Raw genomic sequence first — 25,723 nt, 5'->3', positions numbered from 1 at the left:
AGTGGTTTAGTTATAAAACACTACCAAAATAGCATCTGTAACCCACAGTGTATTTGAGGAGGTCAAGAACCTAACTAGTGATATGTATTCGTTGTCTAAGAACACAGAAACGTACCCAAAATCTTGATGAGTGGACAATTTGCCTGTTTGTTGCTGCAGGCAACCTGCCTCAGTTGAGTTGTGTGGCAAGGGGTTTTATTTACATCTTGGTATCAGATGGGCTGTCAGTGAACCTAAGGATTTTCAAGTCAGTTAAAATTGAAATTGCCCTGATCAACAGCTTTTCCTGACGGAAGGGGCAGAGAAAGACAAGCAATACAGTTGTGAGTATTAGCTGCCTGCCTATCATAGGAGCTGCAAGCATAGTTACTCAGAGATTTGCACCTGAGATGCTACTGGTTCTAGAAAACATCCCTAAAAAACAAATAAATTACTAAGCTAATACAATGTATTATCATCAGCTCTGAAGGGATTTTGAAAAGCTTCCTGGCAAACTGGTCTGCAGGCATAACAATCTTCTGAATTTCCCAAACAGAGACCTTTTTAGCTGTCAGTCATCAACTCAGTTGCTTTTCTGAAAGCACTGGGTCATCTTATGCCCTGCAGAACTCATTGCTTTTTGTCATTTACAGTCCACACAGAGAGATGCAGTTGTACTAGTCTGCAATGCTAACAATCCTGGAATGTCGGGTTTGCTGTTGTTTTAGATGGCAGGGCCGTGAATCCATTTTAACTCCTTTCTCAACTTACCTTGGCTGTTTTAAACCCCATACTTGTCCACTGGGTGGTAGCAAAGTGCACCGATTCAGATACACTATAGCCACAACACACTTTAGACACAAAGGATCCAGGAAAACAGACAACAAACTGCCCGCTCTGCTGTACAGTACGGTGCACCCTGATCCCCTCCTTACACAATATTTCCGGGGAGATCTAGAAAGACATAAAAACAAAACAAAAACAAAGCAAAACGAAAGGGGGGGAGGAAGGGGGATGGGGGGGGGTGGGGGGTGGAAAGGGGGTGAAAAAGAAAGCAAATCAGAACTTTATCTTTTACAGTTAGAGACCCTTGATGGGTACTGCCACATGCTAATGGAAGGAAAAAACCTGTGCTCTGCTAACAGCCCAGCTCTGTCTGCAGCTCTTCCCTCCCAAAAATCTGAAGCTTAGTGTTTGAAGTGAGAATTACCAAAGTGGCTCCTTTGAAACCAACAGCTTAAACTCTTATTTGCCAAGCAATCTCAAACACAAAGCCACAAAGGAATACTACTGAGAAAGCAGCACAGACCATTCAGTTTTGCACCCAAATCTTTTCAGACTTGGCACTGAATCCATCTTGCTAACTTCTGTTAGGAATGTTAACACGGATAGCTGAGGGAGGGGTTTTTGGTTGTGGGCTCCCAACTTGGTACTTAAATGCACTAAATGGAAATTGTTACCCACAAAATAAACAAGGGAGCCAAAAACACTTTAAAATCCTTTGAAGTGTTAGGCTTTTCATATCCATACTGGCGTCATAAAATGTTGATCACATCAGATTAACTGATTACAAAACATGTCCTTTGTGAGGCTGAATACATTATGGACAATACTAAAACTGGAAATCTACTGCACTGTCACATTTATTTTTATTTTAACATACAAGCCCTGTTAGAAAAATGCTATGTGGGTAAACACTGAGGTGGTAGCCAGATTTTAACGTCAGCCTCTGCATCACTGTAGTGTAAGACAAAACCAAAATAAATCCCCCCTCAAAACAGCCTTCTGATTAGCTTTGGGTTCTCAGGTGGGAATACTTCTCCCAGTGCTAACCTACCATTACATTACTTTCAAGCATTTCCAGCCCTGGAGTGCCATTGGCTTGCAGCAGGGTATGTACCACATCATCAAGTTTGTTCTCCTCCGCAGCAGGAATGCAATACCTGTTGTTTTGTTAGAGGAAAAGAGAGAGATTTACTGTGGAGTAAATAATGGTCCACAGCCCAGGATACTCATTTTACAAAAAGTACAAAATAAACACAGGCTTTCCCCCACAGTTCTTTTTGGTAAAAGACTGAGTATTATTGGAAAGCTGTCTGTTTGGACTCAGTCTGAAGGTGTTCACTAGGTGCCACAAGACACAAATTCTGCAACACAGTACCCTGTAATATCAGAGGAGATAAACCAGCAATGGAATGCTTTTCATTTTAATGGCACCAGAACAGCTTGCATCTTGTGAGCAGCTCTGTATGTTATCTTTACTGTAAATGGTTGTATTAATTACCTGTGCATCAACCACAGGACCTTCTTATTTAGTAACATCTTCTGTTCGGAACAATCAAGAAACCACAAATCATCTTTACTGTTACTACCCCTAGCTAGCCTAATGCCTTCTTGCCATGCTTACTAAACAAATCCTGCATTTCTCCTCTCCCGAGTAACAAAAGAGAGACCAAAAGAGCATCCATAGCAGCAAGAGGTTTAAAACTCTGCTGGGTATATGCCAAGCTGCACTTCCTCCTCTCTTTTAGAGGCCAAGGAAGCAGCTCTCCTCTGTGCTGCCAGCAATGCTCCCTACAGAGAAGTGACAAAAGATAACATAGGCGTCTCAGGTCTTACCTTCACACACCCACACTGCTATTTTGCTGGATGTAGGGAGGCAATATGGTGACAATTAGACTCTTGGTTGTACCCTGCTAGAAGGGCATTATGTCTACCCAGAAGATACCTGTTCCCAAGATCTGGTAGCTGGTACCCTATAACTGCAAACTAAGCAGTGTAACTTAATGTGAAACAGTGCATCCTGAGAGTCCCCAAACTGCCTTGAGCTGCTGCCATGCTATGCTTTGTCTGGGACATTACTTTCTTTGCATTTGTTATGCTCAGGCAAGTAAAAAACATCTCCAGATTTATCATAACTTAGCAGTTCACTTTAAGCAATGAGACCTCAACCTAGAGCCAAATTCTGCCCCCACACCAGACACACACACACAAACACACAAAGCCATTTTTCCACACTTGGCAACAAGAGAATAAATAGGTCATGATTTTGGGGAAAGGGTGCAGTATTCTTGCCATTCATCAGCTCTTGCTGCCTCTTTTTCATAAAGCCTTCTGCCTGCCTTACAATCTTGTGAGGGTATTCACTTGCAGCATGCACTACTGTTAACTCCATGTGCATCACATGGCGTTACCCAGCTTCCCGAGTCTGTAGGAGGCTGCACTTCCTATGACTTGAACATCTTGTTATTGTTCACTGCACTGGTGATGACTTTGATCTTTGTTAACCTTCAAGTCAAGAGCCAGAAAAGATTACAATATTGACTCTCACACAGCTAACTGTAGCCACAATAAGGGCTTTAGTGAGCTATCTATCCAGGTGTGCATAGATTCAGAATCATTTTGGTTGGAAAAGACTAGTCCTATCACTACCTGATATCCTGAGAAGTCCCTCCCCAGCCTTCTTGTAGGCCCCCTTCAGATACTGGGTCACCTCAGAGCCTTCTCTTCTCCAGACTGAACAGCCCCAACTCTTTCAGTCTGTCCTCACAGAAGAGGTGCTCCAGCCCTCTGATCATCCTTGTGGCCCTTCTCTGGACATGTCCCAGCACATCCATATCCCTCTTGTAATAGGGGCTCCAGAACTGGAGGCAGTACTCCAGGTGGGGTCTCACCAGAGCTGAGTAGAGGGGGAGAATCACCTCCCTTGACCTGCTGGCCACACTTCTCTTGATGCAGCCCAGGATCTGACTGGCTTTCCGGGCTGCAAGTGCACATTGAGAGCTCATGTTGAGCTTCTTGTCCACCAGCACCCCCAAGTCTCTCTCCTCAGGACTTCTGCCCTGCATGAAAATTCAGTTCTCTCCCATTTAGTCTGCAGGAGGTAAAATCTGATTACAGAGTGACCTGAGCAATATTCTCAGAAGAGAAGATTTCTGGATGCTATGTGGACTTTGCAGGATGGAGAACTTTGGTGCCCAGTGGCCTGCTTTGATATTACTGAAGCAGCCACCAGAAGCAATGGCTAGCTGCTTTTGAGCCTGTTCAATGTTTTGACAGGCACAGTATGGAGAGTGGCCTCAGAACATAATTAAGGGATTTTTTTAGTGCCTTCTGTTTGGAGTTCACTGTCATTTAAGACTAGATGAATGTCAGAGAGAGAAACAGTCTCACCTAAGGTTGAGGACAACATGGCTTGCTCAGCAATTTTCCCTGCTAGTATGTTATTATACAATATTAAGGTTTCTTGATTCACAAAGGAAGGAGAGGAGCCATGAAATGCCCATGACACAAAGTGACAAACTCCCGGGTGTGCAGCATAACGCAGCATTTAGCTGCACCCCTTGGTATGATCACATATAGAACACTTTTCCAACTTAAAATATTTAGAGAGAGGAGCTTCTGCTTTAATGGGTTTCCTCTGAAATGTCAAATCCTTTATTCTGGGCCAAGTGCTTTCCCAGTGACAGCTGGGTCAGCACTCCAGACATCAGCAGTAGCTGAGAAATCTGGGAGTTAAAGGTAATGGGTAGAGTACACACTTTACATGTCAATGAAGAACAGCTGACACTGCCATTACCAACACAGGGACTTCTGGATTTGAAAGGGACCCTGCAAGCCTCCTCCTATCACACCAAGCAAAGAGGGGAGCAACTGGAACTCTGAAAGGGATCCAGCTTCTCACCTTTGCAGGGGAGCATCATTTAAATAACTTTTCTTCTCCGTTTATTGCATTTTCTCTGATCAAGAAACACAGTTACAGTGCTTATCATTCACTGCTCTCACTGAACAGGTTGCCCACAGAATTTGTGGAAGCTCTAACTCTGGAATAGTTTAAAGCTAGTCTGGATGGGACCTTGAGCAACCTGGTCTGGCAGGCAGTGTCTCTGCCCATGGCAGGGGGTTGGAACAAGATGATCTTTAAGGTCCCTTCCAACCCAAACCATCTAGGATTCTACGATGATCCCTTTGGGTAACAGCACCGATGTCACAAGAACCTGGAGGAAAGGCATGTGACGTGCCATAGCAGCACCTGCCTCCCCTCATCCCTCCATCTACTCTTGCACTTCTGCTTCCCAGACACTGGAATAATGTGTGTAATCATATTAAAAATTATCATCATATGCTAATGAAAAAAAAGGATGGAGGAAAAGTAGCAGGGATGGGATAAATACAGAGTTCATGATACTTTGCATAAAATAAAGCAGTCAGAGCATGGATTCAATCACTTTACAAGTGGCAATGCAGAGCTAGCTTGACAAGTGTCTGTGTCACCCTCAGGAAAGTCTACCTTGACTAGCTGTCATTTGGCTTTCATGGCATGAAAGCTTTCCGTAGATTAAACCCTATGCCAAGCAGAAACAGTTCATTGCTAAGTAGAACAGAGCATGGAAGATAAAGTGCAACTTTTCTTCCAGGAAAGGGTGTTTCATCACTTAAGTTCATACTGCATTTTCCCATTAAAACTGCAGTCACACTCAGTGGACCTTTTAGGCAAGAGTCACTCATGCAGAAGGTACTGCACAAGCTGCTGTTAACACCAGCCTCCAGACAGCCACTGCAGGAATGTGAAGAAAACACAGCAGGAATACCTACCAAATGCAATCAGCACCAGTGTGTAAGTAGTCTATGTATGGAAGGTGATTTTGGTCTCGAGACCAGCATGAGGTAGAAAAGACCATGCCAATATTTAGCCAAGGAATTGTCACTCCTAAAACAAAGAGATTGAAAATGAGTTTTGAGTAAATGTGCTTTCTAAAAGACAGTTTGAGGGAGCATTTCAGCTGAAGATCTTTTTCCACCCACAAGCTGACCCTTAAGTTTTAAGTCTTCCTACTAGAGTGAATAATTCACAGAGTATAATTTAACAAATTCAGCATTTTCCACTAACAAAATATCTGCCAGCCAATTACAGTGCCCTTGAACATACTTCTTTTCTGACAGCTGTAAAAAAAGTTGCAATTCTTTAGAGTATTTACAAATACTCATAATTCAAGCTCAATGTCATTCATCAGAGGAGGTTGCTTCATGTTGTTAAGCGTCCCTGTTTCCCAGCTGGTTTGCTTAGGCAGAGGAGTCTGAATTATGCTTTCAGGTAATGTTTCTACCAGTAAATTGCGATGGCACATATGCAGCTGGAGCACTCATGAAAATTCAGTTAGAAAACTTGTGTGCTGCATTGCCCAGTGCTGTGGACTGTGTTGGCAAGTAAGGAAGCTGCACAGCTCTGTCCTTCATCAGCCTGACACAAAGCAGGAACACTGATGTAGTGGCAACAACAGAAAGGAATAGTACAGGAACAGCTGGGTCCTCCCACATACACAATCCCAAATAATCATTAATACTTTATCCACACATCTGCCTTAGTTTGTTTAAACACCACCTCCTACACACAACTGCCTGTCTACTGGGTCAGGTGGCAAACAGAGGGACTAGAAAGAGAGAGACTTTGGTAACTAGACCACCACATTTAGAGGACACTTGTCCTTGCTGGAAACATGGAAAAGAGACTTACCAGGCACAGCACCAAGATGTCGCAGGATGGATCCCGTGTTATTAGGAAGGACTGTGAGGTTCCACCCATGCCTGTTCAAGGGGGGACACAGAGGCAGACATGCGTCAGTACACATTCCGGGTGCCGGCATCCCCACCGCTAATCTGCCGTGCCAGCCTCACGTCTCCAGCTCTGCTCAGCACAGCAAAGCAGCTGGCACAGGTCGACAGAGCAGGTGAATCTGGTGATCTTACCTTGAAAATGGTTCAGATTTTCCCACAGGAAAGCCGCTCCCGTGGGTGTTGGTATCTACTTTTCCACAATGCACTGCTACATGGCAATCTTTCTGTTCCACTATCCGCCAATACTCTTGCTGTGGTAAGAGAAAGCAGTTAAGGCATTTTTAGTTCGCTGAACAAGCTATCTCTCAACCAACCCCAGAAATTTACAGATCTTTCATGACCTCAATGTAATTCAACATAAAACACTGCTTAAATATAAGAATGTAAATACTTGAACGTAACAATAAACAGAATTTAGATCCTCTTGGCTCCTGTGCTTCAGCACAGGACAGATTAAGACTTCTGTCTCTCCCTCAGTTCACTGACACCTTTATTGAAAATGTCAAAAAATTTAAAAGGGAGAATCAGTGCCATGTCTATCTAACCATGTATTTCTCTCCTATGCCAGACAAGTCCTAAACTGCTTCTGGTAATGCCTGAACATCCATCTACACTAATCCCCCATACTCAATCCTCCCTGAAATGACCCTTTGTGTTGGCCTCACCTCTACTTCTGCTACTGTTGGCTCCTTTGTGAAGCACATGTTCATGATGTTTCTTGCTGTTCGGTAGAAGGTTGTTAAAGAAACAGACCTACCCTGTGGAAAAGAGAAAATTAAAAGTGAAAATAAGAAAGGTGTTTCCGTTCCCCTTGGCTTCACTCTTTCCCTTACACACTCAGTCCCAGATCACGATAGGGAGACAGTGTCTCCAGATGTGTGTGGGTCTAAAGTTTATTTCTTATCTGACAAAAAACATCTTGAAAGATACAGGAATGTAATCACACTGATTCACCAAGCCAGCCATCTTAAAGGCCAACTGGATGTTCCCAAGAGGCTATGTAAACTGCTGTGTCCAGCACAACACTGTGTGTGATAAATGCAGAAGATGGCCACAACCCCGCCTTCTAGGACAGAGTGCAACCTTACCTGCATTTTACAATCAAATCCAACAGGTCAGCAAAGGACCACATGGCTATGAGCTTACACACAAAGAGGTCAAAAGGACTTAGGAAATTCACAGGACAGTTCAGCATCAAACTAGTATTGTATGTGCTAGAAAGGGTCACAAAATGCAGAGTTTACCAAGATCACTGCCATCAACTGCTTACAGAAACTAATTATCCTCAATTCAATAAAAGCTGCTTAAATGCAAGGCATCAGGACCTGTTCTTATGAGGCCAAGAAAAGTAAAGCACAGTGAAATTGCCACATGAGCACACTCTTTCTTGTCACTGCTGCAGAAGCCACACAAAACCACCTGGTTTTCTGCTAGTTATGCCTAAGTTTCTGGATACCTGCTTTCATGCATACTTGTAACACCAGACACTCTGGAAAGCAGCCTGTGAAGGCAGAAGCACGAGAACCCGCTTGCCTCTTTCAGCTCAGACACTCTGGTATGCCAAGAGAGGGATACCCCCTATTGCCTTCTCTGCTCCCAGGCAGAAGAAACATCCTGGGAAGCTGTGAGCTGGCAGGCATCACATTAGCTGCTGTGGCCATACGAGTTTGTGAGCATCGCTGCAGACAGAGACTAGCATCACTCTGCAAATGCAAAGTTTTAATGTCTTTGTCTCCTTGCCAGATTCTACCACTCCTTCCTCTAACTTCTACCATGCCCACTGGCTGCCCATCTGAGCAACCACAGACTTACAAACTCCACATAAATGAGTGTTTTATTATTCAGACTATTACTTTTCTAACTTTTCAATTATGAAACAGATCTGCCAAACCACCTCAGCCTTTTCTTGTGCTTAATTTAAGAACTATGCTCCAGAGTAACTATGCTCCAGAGTAGAAACAACTATACAAGCAGCTTTTCCCCCAGAGGCCAAGTCTACCACTTTGCCATGCTCCTATGGTTGTAACATTGTCACTTTTTTAATTGAATGCAGCACAATTAGCTGTAACAAAAAGTTTGTGAAACGTCCAGGGCCTGGGGCCCTCTGATTCCCATAAACTTCAGAGTTGGATGCTCTGTGATACAATAAGCAATTTCCTTCATCTTTTAATGCCCTCATGAATCATTTATTGAGGTAGCCTTTTACAACAAAACCTCTTATAAAACTCAGGGCCAGCACCAACAGTCACACTTGATCACTGACTTCACTGCTCACAAACGCACAGATGCTCTGCAGCAGCCTCCTTATTTCAGTTACTTGCACAGAAAAATGAAGACTCATCTTCCAAGATGAACCGTGTCTTACCATTTTTCAGATATGCAGCAAGCATGAAAAAAGAGAGTGGGAAATCTGAACAGTTTAGTCCCTTAAAACTGCATATACCCATTTCTTTCTCTATCATGAACTTGGTACCCTTTCAGTCTCCTAAGTTGTGCCACACATGAAATGGTTGAGGGATTTTTGTTTTCTGGTTCTGTTCTTTGGTTGGTTGGTTTTGGTTTGGGTTTTTTTCATCTCAGGGATCTTGTAAAATTTTCTAATGCCAACTCGGAAAAGAATTTAAAATGCTGTAACAGAACATCTGAAGCACAAAGCAAGGTGAACTGCTGAAGAGTAAAAATGCCCTTTTCAGTGCCCTCAACAATATCTTAATAGTTCAGCAACTGTCATGGGGGCTTCAAGCTACTGAACAGAGTCTCTGTTGCTGTGACAATACAACAGAGGAAGGCTTAAGGAGCAAAATTTCCTGTTTCCTCTCCCGATTCTTTCTATGGCCTCTGTGTCAGCCCCAGGAGCCAACCCAGAGTATCACCACCACCCAGCCTGAGGGGAAGACACAGAGAAGAACACCATAATGATTATGAATGTTAAGAACATTAAAGTAACCATAAACGTGAGCAGAAAACAGGGATTTCATAACAGCCACAGGGAGGAAGGAGGGACTCCCATTAAGCACTATCCAAAAATGCCCAGTCCCCAGCTGAAGAGACCTCTCAGCATGGGATTTCTTGGACAGTTTCATGGGAGGGCTGGCTAAATTGCACTGGTGGTTTCTCCTGCATGCCCCTCTAAGGTGTTTGGTAATAAGCCTTGAGTTTGTTCTGTGTGGAAGCAAACAGTTTTCAGTCAGCTCCAGCACAGATTTTAAAATATTTTCAAAGGTAAAATTGGGGAAAGAAGAGAAGAGTGAAAATACTGCAGTAGATCCTTCTTGAAGTAAACAGCAGTTTACCTCAGGTACTTGGAAACAATGACATTTGATCAGTCAGGTAAAAAGGCTCTACACTAAGCAGTAACAAAAGCAAGTGCAGCAGCCTGCAGCACCAAGAAATACAGCAGGCCCAGCAACACCAGGAGCCCTGGCAGAAAGACAAGACGAAGATGAAGGAGATTTACTCTGACCTTGACATGTGATGTGGTGGTAACTGCTCCTGGAAGATCAGACAGTTCTTTCACTCCAGTGTGAGCACATGCTGACTACAGGAATTACTGTGCAAAATCCCACAGGTATGGCTCCTTCATGCTCTGGCACTGACTTCATGGCCTATACTAGTCTATAGCCATACGATCATCATCTATTGGCCTGGACTTTTATCAAAGGGTTGGGGTTTGTTTGTTTGTTTGTTTGTTTTCTGTGTTTCTTATCTTTAATTAGAATTGGTAATGTGATTTATAAAGGGACCATCACAATCCCATCATCTGTAGAAACTGCAACATGAAGTCCTGTTCTGCTGAATAATTTCAGATTTTGTTGGAACATACAAACAGGTAGTGCACACTTCCCCCTTCACAGACACATGCAGAGAAAGATACCATCATTCAAGGAAAACAGAGAATGCAGGCTTGAAAGGCTTGTTTCATAAAATGCTATGGATTACCCCCTGCTTAAATCTGCAACCAGCACCACCTCACCTCAGCCTTGTTAAAGAGCCCAGTGATAAGCTAGTCATTTCACAAATCTTGTGGGTTACTCCAGTGTATTCAGTTTGTTGTGTAATTTCTTATTTGTACACTCTGAATCTTGCTTTGAGTGACACAACCAGTTCTCATGCCTCAATCCTTCTACAGAGCTTTCCTTTAAGTGCTGTGAAAATGAAGCTACTCCTCTCTCTGCACTCAGACTGACCAAGCGTCCTCCAGGACACTTTACAACAAGATCTCTCCAGAAACCCACCATGGTCCATCACCTGTGACTGCAGTCCTTTGTCTGCACCACAGAGAAGCATGGGATGGGATTCAATGGGAAGGCCCAGTGCCTAAGAAGTTGCTGGTACCACAGCGTACAACTCAAGGCATTGCCTGAATGGCTTCTGTGTGCTGCAGCTACTTTGGTGTGTGTGAAGAGCACTGACCTGCAGACTCAGCAATGCTCACCTCTAACAGCTTCTACGCCCAGAAGAGAAGTATTTGTACCAAGTATTGCTGGACTCACACAGGGTCTGACACTGTCAGTGCTGCTGGTGCTCTTTGGGAAGCAGCAGCAATTTGGGAGCAATCAGCCTTTGGGGTAAAGCCTGGGGCTCAGCAGGTTCAGGCTGGTTACACTGGCTGTACTTTGCTTGCCTGCTTTTTATTTTCAAAGTCTGATTATCATACTTCTCATAAACCCTGATCTTGCTTTTTGAGTTACTTTTTAACTTCTAAACTTTAACTTGCACTAGAAAAGAAGATGGAGGCATTTCCCCACTACGTTTGAGGTTGGTCACACAGCAGTCAGGGTAAGTGGTATCAGATTTTTCATTTAACATCATTAAGCACAGGATATTAAGCACAAAAATGCCTCTTTGCTATTCACAAAAGCTGCTGGCATTAGATAAGCTTCCCTCCGACAGAAGCATAGCGAAGAGATTGCTTTTCGAAGATGGAATTGAGGCCAGAGACCTCGAGTAAAAGAATTTTTGGGCTGACAAATCATAAGAGGCTACAAAAGAAACCTGAAGCAAGCTTTTAAAGGCTCAAGTCATGAGCTCATGCAGTCCCTAAACAGCTTAACAATGAGCCACTCTGAGCTATCTGGCTTCCTTTCCTGGTGATGGAAGAGATACTGGAAAAGGAAGAACAGCGTACTCCTTTACCGGGCACAGACACTCAGTGCGCAATTTCCCTCAGAGCACAGCTATGCAATTCAACCCAACCCAAAGCTGCACTGCAAGTTGCGGTGCCAAGTCTGGCTCCAGAGCTGGAGACTGCCAAATAAAATACAGTGAAGGAGTCAGCATTCCTTCGGAAATGGACGTACTTGATAGAGGACTAAGCCTCTGTGTGAGTGCTGGTGCTTTGCAGAATCTGGCACCCTCAATGAAAACAGTCTGCACTTCAGTTTGCCCTTTCTAACCGTAGTAGTATTTCTAGTTACGTGAGGTTTTATGTGGAGCACTACTTCACTCAACAAGAGAATTGCATGAAGCAGGAATGACAAAGCAGAGCATTACTTTAAATGTCACAAGAAAATGAAAATACAAGGAACAATTGGGCATAGCTATTCAGGGAACCTCTCATAGGAGATGAAGGGAGGCAGAGCCCAGTGCATTTCATTACAATAGCACCTTCCAGCTTTCCCAGACATGGCATGAGAGCAGGGCACATCAGGATAAAGCCACCAGATCACCTGGCTCTGACAGCTGCTGGCTGTGTTGCTGCCTTGGGGTAGCACCGCAGCCCAGGGGCTCCCCACAGCCAGCTGGATTTGCACCCGGATGCCACCCAGATGACAGCATCATCAGTTCTGCAAAACAAAATCGGGACAGCCCACCTCATTACCTTGTATATACACTTGTGTAAGTCACTAAGAACTCCCTCCTCCTCGTCCTCGTCCTCCTTCGTGGTCTCCTTTTCCTGAGCGAAGAGCCGCCGCCTGCCCGTCTTCAGTGGGACGTCGACCTCTTTCAACTTGTTGCGGAAGCCGTTTTTGTGAACCACGCCGTTGATGAGTCCGTTTTTGGGCTCAAAACGGGGCAAGGAATGGAACTTGTAGGCATTCTCCGAATGTCCCTCCAAAGGTCCTTTCCTCTTCTCCAAAATTTCCTTTTCCAGCAAGACCTCCTTCTCCAGTTTCTTGTGCTCCTCAGGGGAGAGGGAGTCATAGGAGAGCAAGTACTGGCAGTAGGCTTCTTGCAGCTTGGCCAGCCTGTCCTGTGCAGTTTTGGGGATGCGCAGCATGTCTGCCAGCTTGTTCCATTTCTTGAGGTCAGTCACTTGCTGCATCCCTCCCATCTCGTTGATCAGCTGGACGAAGCAGGCCAGGTCGAGCTCGCAGCCTCCTGGGGTCCATGTGTGCCAGGCAGCAGAGGAGGGGAAAGGGAAACACAGGAGCACGTTAGGAAAGTTGTAGGGGTGCTTGTGTCAAGTGTGCTTCTAAGCTGGGCACATATAGGATGTGTCACCTGTACAGCTCCAGTCACCTGGGCACCAGAGTAGGATTGTGCCTGTCTCACAGGTTTGCTGCTAAAGACAGGCATGTGCCACTGTTTTGCTAATTTAATTAATTTGGCAGAGCATAATTGGCCATTTGCAATGGATTTCCCTATGGTTAAATTTGCTCTTCACACAGTTTCATTCTTCTCAGTTTATCCCCAGCTATCTCCTGACACATGTCTTTCCCTTGATCACTGTGCAGTGACCAGGCAGTTGAGAACTATGTAGCCCTTTAAAAGCCCCCACACTCCCCTCACCCCCCCACCAATCCCATATCTGGTTTATAGCAGGAAGGAGCAAAACAAATGTCAAAATGGGCGCTGGCAATCAAAAAGACAAGTACCTATCCTTCCTGGAGGTGAAACATCCATTATCTAACGTCTACACAACACTTTGAAAACAGTATTTCAAAGCAGCACAGTGACATAGTAACATCATTCATTTCACAGGTAGATTTAAAATACAAAAGACAAAACAACTTAAAAACACCCAAGGGAGGCAGGGAGTTGTTTGGGGTTTGTGCCTGCAACTGCATAAAAGAAATTCCAGACACATTATTCTTCCAGTTTGAGGCTATCTGTACTTTATACCCACTATGTTTTGGTATGTTTTAAGATGACTAACACATTTCACACTCCAGTCAAAAGAATAAAATAAAAAGGGAGGATTATACAAACTGCAGCATAAAAAGCAGCCAAATGGATGAGGAACAATAAAAGAAACCTCATACTCTCAAAGCACAGAAATAAATCATCAGGAGAAAGAGTGAAGAAACAGCCCGGAGACCACCTACAATTCAACAGGGCACTGCTAAAGGAAAAAGGACAATTAATGTAAAACTTGTGTCAACATCGCTGCCGCCACGTTGTCTCTCCTCCCCTCCTCTCTTTGAGAAGAGTAAAAAATCATTATGTCATAGCTGTCTCAGAGCACTTGGAGATGTTATTACACAACAGAGAAGCACAAGAAGCAGTGTTAGGCTAAATATTTACTGTCAGAGGCACAGCACCTTAAAGACCAGTCAACATCATCTCGCCTGCTAGTGCAAGCAGTATTACTTTCTTCAAGCTACCCTATGCTGCACCTCAGATGCTTCACATCTGATCCAAATTTTCCTTCTTCCCTCTGCTTTTCCCTCTTCCACTACTTAAGCCAATCCAGTGAGGAGGGAGACTCAGCAGTGCAAACCTGCAGGCAGTATTTTGGGACGACAGCAGCTGTAATGGTGGCAGAGCAGCACCAGAGTCTGCTTGCTAATGCTGGACAAAGGTGTGAAAAAGGAGGAAAAGGTTTTGGCTGCAGCCAAAAGCAAAGGTAAGGCTTTGAGGACCATACCACAAGGGTGGAGGCAGGGCCATGGAGTAGCAGATTTATCCAATTTAGTCATTTGGAGGGGAGGAGGTCAAAATGGCTAAGTATTGAAGCTTGAGGAACATTAAACACTCTTGGAACAAACCCTAAGTTTGCAAGGTTTTCTTTCTTTCCTCTTTAATCTCCCCATTAACTAACTTTCAAGCTGGCCTCTACTACAGGCTGTACAGGCTGTGACTTTTTTGGCGCAGTGTTTTATATGCACAGTTCACAAATAAGCTGTAGGCATAATTCAAGATATCTTTTCCAGCTGAATAGATTCAGCAACCTACATGAAGTTGACTAACATGACTAACACACTCCTACCTTGGAAAGGAGTGTGTTTCAGGTTTAACACTATACGTGTTCTCCAGTGGGACAAATAGCACACACCCAGCTTGAGGTCCTAGTTCCAACACTGTTTATGAGCTATTTAAGAAATACAATTTTTCTCCCACATCATAGAATGATTGCTCATAATCACTCACAATATTAGAGCTTGAGTAGCACACCATTCAACCAGAGCCTCTCAGATCTAGCAGATCCTCTGTAGGGCCAGCTATAGCTAAGCTTTACACAATGATCTCGATTATAATTCTGTTTAACACACTCATAACTTTTAGAAGCATTTATATCTCAGGCTGATGTTTGCCAGGATTGGCCTAAGTGTGTTGCTTAAACTTTCCTTGACAGGCTGAAGGGAGGGGGGTGAAGGAGTTTCAACCCCATTTAAGCACCTCCAGCAAAATGGCTTGAACAGAAGACCTGGCACATAAAATGCAGAAATAGCATCTAGTTTTACTTTTTTTTCCCCCATTGGTCTTAATTTCACTGTTAGGAGTATTTTTAAATTGCCTAGTGAGCAAGATCATTTACAATAAACCAAATCTTAAATCTTCAAGTATACATTTAATACCAAACACTGGCACTATGCAAGTCACTGGCAAAACTCCCACTTATGTCAATGGAAACGTGATTTGGCCCTGAAAGGAGCAATGTGTATGGATGTCTGCTTAAGTAAGTGTGGATTTATCACCCCAGATTATTCTGTATCTTTCCTGCTGGAACCAGTGGGTTTCTCATCTCTGTACACTAATGACTTCCAGCTTCTTTCCCTCATTTTGCTTTTAAACACAAGATAGGTAGGAAATTAATTGCATAAAGGATACATAGGATGCAAATCTTGTAAGACACCATTGTTTGCTCTGGTTATATGGCACCCAGCAGAATAGAATCCGTGCCTATTAATTAGGCTCCTAGGTGCTTAAATAATATAAATAATTAATAGCAATGCCATCTTACTGCCGAGTTAAGGTATTTCATTAGAAAGTTAACATTGTTCCGGGAGCATTAATCGAGCTGTCTTGCACATTTTCTCCCTTCTCTTGCCAATGTAAATTTAATTCATTATTCTTCTCTATTAACATCTAACCATTGCATACATTAGGCACACTAAATGTTCACTTATTGCTGCTTGAGTGATTTTAATTTTCAGACTTCCTTGAACATTTGTGCACGGCTGTTGCAACAGAGCTAACTCTTGTTCATCCTCCTTAAATCCTGCCATTTCTCTGTAGAGCCCTGAGTTGGCTCACCATAAACTCCGCAATCTCCCTGTGTGCTTTTATGCTTTCTCACTTACTTTCCATATGCGATATAAAAGTTTGAAAACAAGGGGGAACAGTTTAAGCAGGAAAGTGTGTCCTTTAATCCAGTTAGCGTTGATAGCTGCCTCTGATGGGATAATGCCTCAAAGGCAAAACTCCAGCCTCAAGTTGCAACATGAGGTCCTGCCAGCTCTGACTCAGAACACTTCAAAAACAAAGGGAAGGGCTAACAAAAATGAAACCCACAAGTCTGTTACCATGTCATTGCTGCACAGGCAGCAGAGATGGAGGTGGCTCATTCAATAGTTCATTTGTATGCTGGTGTTGTCATGTTTTTACAAACTATTGTCACATTTTTGTCACATGTCATATTTGACAGCAGACCATAAACCAAGGATTCTGTTAAATAAGTGATTCTCACTCAGGCATTAGCCCTGGCAGACACCTGCTGAGAGAAATAATGAAACCTCCATTTTGCAATCAACCACATTTTACTGCCTATTCTTGACACTTAATGGTTGTTAAATGTCAGCAGGTCACTGCAAATTTGTGATTTTAAGTGTTTGAGAACCCAAATAGAAGTCAGTTCTGCGATATTTTCTTTCCCCCATGGTTAAATGCTTTTCAAGGAAGGAGGGGGGGAAATTATTTGTATTAAAGCTTGGCAGCACTGAAACCTGTTTGGAAAACATCTTTGGAAAGGTCAAAAAAATACTCTGAGGTGACATTTAAACCAAGGCTATCAATATCCATAGTTGTACTACCTACAAAAAATAAACAGAAGGGCAAGGAGAAGATCCTGAAATCTGGAGACTGAGACCCCCACATAACGTTTTTCTCCCTGGGTGAAATAGAGATCTGGTAAGAGGACAGTGACAATATAAAGTCTCTCTGGAAAGCTCTCCAGCAACCTACCTGCACCATGCCTGACCATGGGATAAAGAGGGAGGTTCAGAGCTCTCCAGTGCTAATTGAACAGGGTTTTGATTAAGCATAAAGGCAAATAGAGCACACAGTTGTATACACTATACATTGGCAATAAGCCAATGAAAGCACAGCCCTTACCTATGAGTGGGAGTTCATCCATGGTAATGCCCTGAGATTTGAGGTGCTTCTTGATACAGGCCAGCCGCTGCACGTTGGGTCCCCAGCGCCTGCCTAGCTTGTGTATGTGCTGAATCTGGGTCACAAACCGCATTTCATCATTTAGCTTGCACTCAGGTCTCCAGTCTGGAGGAGGAATCACCCTGCACATCCCATACTTCTCTACCTGAGCTCGGACTGACTCAATGTATATCAGTGGGTCATGAAATTCCTTGGTGGAGGGCCTAAGGATGGGAATCTCCCCCAGCATCCCCCACCCAGACTTACTACTGCCCTTTTCGTGCTTTCCCATTGAGTCTTGTGGCTTGTGCAAGGACTCCGCTTGAGAGGTAGAACGATTTTCACAGGAGGCATTTTCAATTTTGCCATGTGCTTGTTTCCCTGGCGTACTCTTTCCAGCAGTGGCTCTTTTTGGCCTATTTCTTTCCAAACTCTTCTCTGTCACTTCCTTTTTAAGATGTCCATTCAGCAAAGGCTTTTCTATGGCTGCCTTTTTGCTGGCAGCCTCTGTCAAGCTGACGGCCCCTTTCATTCGCTTGGTGGGCGACTGTATCTTGTCTATGTGGTTCGTCTCTTCCAGCCTCCTCTTCGAATTGCGCAGCCCCTCCCTTAACTGTCTCCCCACCTCCTTAGTGCATGTCTTTTGGTTCAACTTGCCATTGACTTTTACACCATTAACAGCGGTATTGTTAGACTTGGATGCTCCAAGGGATAGCACCTGTTTGCGGGTTTTTGCATTGCTACTTTCTAGTTTCCCTGAGATTGTGTGGTTGACAGGTGAACTGGGTTTGTGGTGATTTAGTTTGGTTTCCTTGACCAGTTCTTTCTTGGCTTTGGTGTATGTGACAGTTCCCTTTGTCACTGTTGCAGTGTACTTCACAGTTTTGGACGGTGAAGGTCTGACTTCTCTCATCTTTTTGGCACTGGCTACATTTGCACTCGGAGATGACATTCGAGTGATCCCGTTGACTTTAGAAACCTGCAGTGCCAGGAGTGTTGCAGGGGGAGCAGAAGGAAGGAAACAGAAAACAGAAAAGTAAATTAATAATGCTACCACGGCATCCCAGTTGCTGGATGACTGTATTCTGCAGTTCTGACTCCTGAACCCTTCCTACAATCTTCATATAATGGTTTTCACCCAGGCTAGAGGAGGCACTGGGTATTTGTAATAAAAAAAAACCAAGAGAAATATTTGTTTAGAAAAATTAATCAAAAAGCCCCCAGAAAGCAAATCTTGCTTTCAGAGGGTACAAAACCACTAGCACTCAGAAGGGTGAGTGAGGTCCCTTGCTTACCTTACCCCCTTCTTTATCTACCAAGAAGCTTGTTACGGTATGGCAAAAACAACCACCTTCATTATCTCCTTTTCTGGTCCTCAAACACTCTCCCCACCCAACTCAAGACTCTTAAGTTCACATACAGTTTATTATTACTTAGCAGACAAACTAGACAGTCTACTAGCAAACTATGGGCACATTTTGCAGACCCACCCCCACCCCCACTGAGATTCAAACCAACCTCCTGTCTAAACATATATACATTTAAAAAGAAATACTGAACACATTATGCACCCAACAGATCAGGATGGCCATGGAGGATCCAGTCTGTTACATGTATTAAATCTTGGGAGGCATCTTTGTTGCTGAAGTAATTAATTTGAAATAAAAATGCATACAGCAGCTCAATGTATTTTAAGTTTGATATCTGGGCAGTTTTGCTGACACATTTTATTGCATCATATTCATCACTTACTAATGTGTCACTGCAACTTAGATTTGCTGGACTCCACTGTTAGATGTTTAAACCCAGCTATGAAACTAAAATTTATATTTTAACTGTAAGATTTGTTCATCACCAAATGCAGTCTTCAGCTTCAAAGGGAATTGTGATGGATCAGCACTGCCAAAGCTAAGTCACACTACTAAGAAAATTAAGTTCAAATCTCAAACAATTTTCAGCATTGAAACCAGTTTAAACATTGTCTTGTCACCTTCTTAAACTACAGTGAGTGGAGAAAAACACACCCACACCCCAGGAATATTGATAAAAGTGCTCAAAGTGAAAGCATGCAGTCCAGTCAGCCCTCATCAGTGCTTAGGGGAGTAACGCCATTCCTGCAAAGCTGTAACACTTCCTTGTGGGATTTCAAAACCCTGTAAGCACAGCAGCTTCCCCCAAATAAATGCAAGAATTGAGGTCACTTATAAAGGAGGAATAAAATGTTATAAAATAGAGATCAAATAGAGACTGATAACATCATGCTATGGTCTTGCATTAAGCTACCTGTGGAAGAGGTCTGGAACCTGTGGATTCTACACATACACACAGGTGGATACATTTACTGTGTGCATTTTCTCCTCTGTGGAGATGAATTTGGAGCAGAAGTAGTATCTTTTCTTTTAAACCCGTCCATATTCTTGCCCCTCCAAGGAGAAACACTTAAGGAAAATCCAGTTAACTGAAGACCTTGAGCTTTCCAAAGATGTATGAGAAATGTATTTGCCCGTGTTTCTTGAAATTTAGGCGGTACTTTGCATGTGAAATGGAGTGCTGGGTTTGACTTTTACAGCACTTTTCATGCCAAAGAGCAGACCCAGGTAGCAAGCTACTGAGACACTGCCTCTTGCCTGCAGCAGTCAGAAAAAGCACTGAACATCTCTGGCTTTAGAAATAGCCAGGAACATCAATTACAGATTTCATCTCAACTGATAGAGAAGAATTGAGAACTGGAAGGGTGAGGCAACCTGGGTGACAGTGACCATGAAATACGTTTTCAATTCTAAGATGTGACAACAATAGCAAAAGGAAAACAGACTGTAAACAAACAAGCAAACAAAAAACCCAACAAAACAAAAGCCCAAAACCAAAAAACCCAACACCCCCTCCCCCCCCCCCCCAAAAACACCTGTAAGAAATCCAAGCCAAAGCAACTCCCACTCACAGGAAAGGTACAAGGCCCAGGCTATTATGCCTGTTCACAAAGTTCTCCAATGACTGGAAAACTGGAAAAGATTCCTGGTATAATGTGGAAAACCAATTATGTGACTAAGGGCAACTATATATGAGCAGCAAAAGCACATATGGGTAAAATCACACAGTCTCAAGCTGTGCCAGGGGAGGTTTAGGCTGGATGTTAGAAAGAAACCCTTCATAGAGAGAGTGATTGGCCATTGGAATGTGCTGCCTGGGGAGGTGGTGGAGGCACCATCACTGGAGGTGTTTAAGAAGAGACTGGATGGGGTGCTTGGTGCCATGGTTTAGTTGATTAGGTAGTGTTGGATGATAGGTTGGACACGATGATCTCGAAGGTCTCTTCCAAACTGGTCTGGTCTGGTCTGGTCTATTCTATTCTATTCTATTCTATTCTATTCTATTCTATCAGAAAGGCTAAGGAGCTAAAAAACCCTTCAGTTAGCAAGGAACATAAAATGAAAATTTAAAAAAAATAAATTATAAATACCTTAAAAATACAAACCCAACAAAGAACAGTAGGAATCAACCACCACACAAAGAAGAAAACCAAATGCAACCATTTGGCTAAAGTGTTTGTGCTTCTTCCGCATTAGCCTTCACCAAAGGTACCACTGCCTAAATAACTTGCTGGATATAGCTTAACCAATTTCAGCACAAGAGCTCGGAAGACAACCCCACTAGGTTAAAAGGACCTAGGTGACTTAGGGCATGGCTCCTGGAAATAAACTCAGGGGGGACAGAGTCTGCTTAACTTTAACCCCTAAAATCATTCTGCAACAAATCATCAGATTATTTGTAAACACATAAATGATAATAAGAATTTAAAAACAAAACAGAACCAAACACAATTAAGAAACAAAACAAAATCCCCAGCCACAGTTTTGCCAAAACTGCACCACAAACTGATTTAATCATCTTCTGACAACTGCCTGGTTGAGCAGGTAAAGTAGGACCTACGCTTCAGTAGGGCTCCTCTCATTGTCCTATGTGATAACGCATCAAACAAGCTCCTGAGACATGTCCAAGACATAATTACTCTAAAGTGGCTTCACCAAGTAATAAAGTCATGTTCAAGAGAAGTTACCATTGTCATAGTTCACTGCCATCGTGAGAGAGCATATTTCAGGTGACTTTCTGCAGGGACTTGTCTTGGCCTCAATTCTACCAAGCACTTCCATCAGTAACTTGGATTATCATAAAATCTGCCAGTGACACACGCCTGGAAGGGACTATTACCACTCTGGAGACAAGGTTGAAATTAAGGTCATCCTGAAGAACTTATTTCAGAACAATTCCACAATTAGGGGAAGTGCTGTTCTTATGAAGGACAAAACAAATACACGCAGGGGAGGGAAAATACTTGGGACCACAGTGAACTGCAAAATGTGACAAGTACAAAGCACTCAAATCACTTTCTGAGACCCATTATGAAGAATGTCAAAAGCAAGGGACAGGAGCACAGGCTTTCCAAGCAGGGCTGGATCCAGCAGCAGGCCTACGCTGTCAGAGAAATTTAGACAGTGAAGCACATCTAAAAGAGTGCAAAGTGCTCAAGTATTTGGAAAACATGATCTTGAGTGAAAAGCCAAGCAAGCTATTTACTCAGTCTGGAAGAAATAACTGTGGGACAATTCTGTAATGATCTTTTGATACATAAGGAACTTCTGTGAAAAAACCCCAGTAATTCCTCTTTCTGTATTCACTGGGAAAACAAAAAAAAAAACCTTTTCATTGTCTGCAACAGTGATCTGAGGCACTAGAAAAACTTGCTCATTAGTAGAAAAGGAAGTAGCTGGAAAAAGCTGTCAATGAATAGTCTGGAGTCTCCTCTATGGGAGGTTTTCCAGAAGGTTTCAAGGAAGCCACAGCTGTAACTTCTGCACTGTCTGGTACAGTCAAGGCAACACCTCAGAATGAGCAGTCAGGCTGTATGGAGGCACCTCATCACTCCAACCTTCCTGTGAATTTTTTCAGAAAAGCTGTAACCAGAAGTCTGAAGGGCCATTTGGGGAACTCCTTCAGCAAAGGGTGGTGGCACAGGGCCTGAGAACAAAACAGCCATGGAGAAAGGCAAGATCCTCACAGTTCCTCCTCTTCAAAGGAAAATGTGACCTCAGCACTATCAGCTTTAGACTAGAATTAAAACTGCCAAGATAAGAAACTCTGGAAAACTAAATTCATTAAGAAAACAGCAACTTATCACAACTGGTTAGAGTTGTTAGAATACCTCCACACAACAAAAGCTTTGATCTCTCAGGGCCAAATCTTGAACTGAACAGGTACATAAGCTTTGGCTATCTAACCTCCACTTCTAGACTATAAGCACACTATTTTGAGTTTGTTTGTTTGTTTTTCAAACTTGGTGAAGTTATTCCAATGATCAACAGGTTCTGAAGTAGAGAACACTTGACTTTAAGAATACCATAAGGAGTTTACTTTTTTTTTTTCCTCCCCTGGTTGCTGAATAAGGACACCCCACAAGAAAGAAATACTGCTGAAAACTTCCTCAGGACCATCACCTTTCTAAAGCAGACACAACGCAATGGTTTTCAAATGCTTCTCCCTCTTCCCTCCCCAAATGCCCATAAGTATCTTGAGTGTTTTCAGACAGGACAGCATAATGTTTAGGATACAGAAGTACTATGTAGACCAGAACAGACCACTCTTCCATAGGAATAGGCTGCAACAAATGTCTTCCAGCTGGAAACAAGAGGAACAAGCAAAGTGGTCATAGCCCACCATCAAAGCAACAGGTGGATTCAGGATTTCACATTGAGAAATGTGAAATTCTGGCTGGTCACTCATCACCTACACATTCCTGGTTTGTACTTGCCTCTGAGGACCCACCAGATGATTGGAACCAAAAGAAACAAGAAATTGTGGTAGGCATTTTCTTACCTTTCTACTGTTGGGTCTTCCCCCAAACCAAACATACACTCACAGAGTCAGCCTAAAAAATTGGCCATATGGCCAGGTGCGCAGGTTCACCAAACTGGGGTCTATGCCACAGCTCCATCACGAGGCAGTGCTTACACTGAGCGCATAAGAAAGAAGTCAATTTAATTCAAATAGGATAATAGAATCATAGAATAGTTTAGGTTGGAAAAGACCTTTAAGATCATAGAGTTAAACCATTAAGGCAGCACTGCCAGGTCACCACTAAACCATGTCCCTAAGCACCACATCTGCAAGTTTTTGGAACACCTTCAGGGATGGTGACTCCACCACTTCCCTGGACAACCTGTTCCAGGGCTTGACAACCTCCTCCTTTAAGGGAATAAATTTTTCTCAATATCCAACCTAAACTTTCCCTGGCACAACTTGAGGCCTTTTGCTCTTGTCCTCATCACTTACTCCTTGGGAGAACAAATCAACCCTTACCTCACTACAGCCTCCTTTCAGGTGGCTGCAACGTTTTCCCTGAGCCTCCTTTTCTCCACCCTAAACACCAGTTCCCTCAGCCACTTCTCACAAGACTTGTTCTCCAGACCCTTTGTCAGCTTTTTCACCCTTCTCTACACATGCTTCAGTACCTCAATGTCCTTCTTGTAGTGAGGAGCCCAAAACTGAACAGAGTATTTAAGGTGCAGTCTCACCAGTGCTGAGCAGAGTGGAACAGTCACTTCCCTAGTCCTGCTGCCGCACTATTTCTGATGCAAGCCAGGACACAGTTGGCTTTCTTGGTCACCTGGGTATGCTGCTGGCTCAGAATCAGCTGGCTGTCAACCAACACGCCTAGGGCCTTTCTCACTAGGCAGCTTGCCAGCCACTCTTCCCCAAGCCTGTAGTGTTGCAGGGGTTGTTGTGACCCAAGCACTTGGCCTGTCCAGGTCCCTCTGCAGAGCCTTCCTAACCTCCAGTGGATCAACACTCCTGCCCAGTTTGGTGTCTTCTACAAAGTTACTCAGGGAACACTTGATCTCCTTGTCCAGATTCTTAATATTAAACAGAACTGGCACCAGTACTGAGCCCTGGGGTACACCACTTGTAGTTGAGTACCACAACTCTTTGGGCTCAGCCATCAACTCAGCTTTTTATCAAGCAAAAAGTACACCTGTTCAAGTCATGAGCAGCCAGTTTCCACAGGAGGGTGCTGTGGAGAATGGTGTCAAAGGCTTTACTAAAGTCTAGGTGAACAACATTCACAGACTTTCCCTCATCCACTAACAGTGTCATTTTCCAGTAACAAAGTGATTGACATTAGCCTTACATGACTCAGTCTTGAAGCTCAAGGTGAAACTAGTGATACACATAATCTTATCTTTGCTTTTCAGCTATCTTCTCAGTTTTGCTGACATTATTCATCTTCAGACCACTCTTTTCTTCGCTTTACTGCACATCTGCCTTGCAGTAAAAGAGAGCATGACAGATTTTAAATTTTATTGCCTCACAAAAAGCAAATGGGGCCAGTACTTTTGTTTATTAGGTTTGAACTGATCTATGTGCACACCTCTGCAAAGCACCTAGGATCCAGCCTCCAGACACACAAAAACACACCAAAAAAGCCAGCAAAGAGCTGTTAGATAACAACCGCAACAATAACCACAACATTAGCAATGGCAACAATAGTTTTGGTCCCAAGCAAATTCAAGTTATGGAAATGATCTCGAATTCATTCATAAAAATCCTTCAATGTTGGTCAGTTGTGCAGAGCTAAATTACCACATCAGGCCAGGAGAGGGCCCCATTGAACCACATTTCCTTTGCCCACAACCCCCTTTGAAGTAGGGGATTTGGAAAGATAGACAGGAACAAAGAGAGAAAGGGAACATGCGACAAGTGCAGGGGTACACGAGAAAAGGAAAGAAAGCAAGGAAGAGAGGGGAAAAAAAGAAAATCTCAAGTAATTTCTAGTGTTCTGGTTTTATTTTCTGTGAAACTGAAAGGAACAAAACCACACACACGAATAAACCATGTAAATGTACGTGAAAAAGGAGCAAAAACATACTGGAAGGAGAAGGAACATGTGGCTGGCATGCTGGGAAAACAGATCTCCTTTTGGGAAATACTGAAAAAGTCAACAAAAACTCAAGACAAGGGCAGGAAATTTATCAACGTCTCCCAACTGGTAAGTCTAAGATTTTGCACAGAGCTAAGTCTTTATGTCAGGCATAATCCACCTTTAATTAGTCACAGCCACATTTTCATTAAAATTGGTAAGAAAGTACTTGTGTTACTGTGGGCTGCAGAAGAAAATTAAAATGAGTAACTTTTTCTTTTTTTTTTAAAATTATTAAATCCTCCTTTCAACTTACAGCCTCCTTATTCTCTGAAGCTTGAGGACCACACACTCTGCAAGGTGTCTGTGTGGTGTAATTGTTGGTTGTACTGCACTGCTTTAGAATGTCTCTTCATTTTATGCAGCACAATTGAGAGTATTTAATACTCTACAAAACAAAACCCACTTGGATTGCGGTCGAAATTCTTCTACAGTTATCTGTTCCCTTCTCAGAACTACTTCCACAAGTGACAACAGTTGACTTGTTCACAAGAATTTTAACTGTTAACACTTTTGACAATCCTACTTTAAAGCACTGCACACGTGCCCCCGTGAGTTAAAATAATTATGATGTTCATCCTCATGTTTTTGGCAGCCTTTTCAACACAAAGAGCTCAGGGC

General features: G+C 43.2%; 1 protein-coding gene across 2 annotated transcripts in view; it reads right to left on the bottom strand.

Annotated features, from left to right (window-relative positions):
• The window catches only part of JARID2 (jumonji and AT-rich interaction domain containing 2), a 224,367-nt gene that overhangs the window by 11,808 nt on the left and 186,836 nt on the right, over window positions 1-25,723 (bottom strand). For both annotated transcript variants that reach the window (XM_054164323.1, XM_054164324.1), the window contains exons 7-14: window positions 17,092-18,109; window positions 12,416-12,915; window positions 7,260-7,352; window positions 6,727-6,845; window positions 6,494-6,564; window positions 5,575-5,689; window positions 1,817-1,922; window positions 751-933 (exon numbers count right to left, since the gene is read on the bottom strand). In XM_054164323.1, the coding sequence (XP_054020298.1) occupies window positions 751-933; window positions 1,817-1,922; window positions 5,575-5,689; window positions 6,494-6,564; window positions 6,727-6,845; window positions 7,260-7,352; window positions 12,416-12,915; window positions 17,092-18,109 (2,205 nt within the window). The remainder of the gene's footprint in view (window positions 1-750; window positions 934-1,816; window positions 1,923-5,574; window positions 5,690-6,493; window positions 6,565-6,726; window positions 6,846-7,259; window positions 7,353-12,415; window positions 12,916-17,091; window positions 18,110-25,723) is intronic.

The sequence above is a fragment of the Dryobates pubescens genome, chromosome 9 (assembly GCF_014839835.1).
Source record: "Dryobates pubescens isolate bDryPub1 chromosome 9, bDryPub1.pri, whole genome shotgun sequence".
Classification (NCBI taxonomy): domain Eukaryota; kingdom Metazoa; phylum Chordata; class Aves; order Piciformes; family Picidae; genus Dryobates; species Dryobates pubescens.
This window is presented reverse-complemented; position numbering and strand designations above follow the sequence as displayed.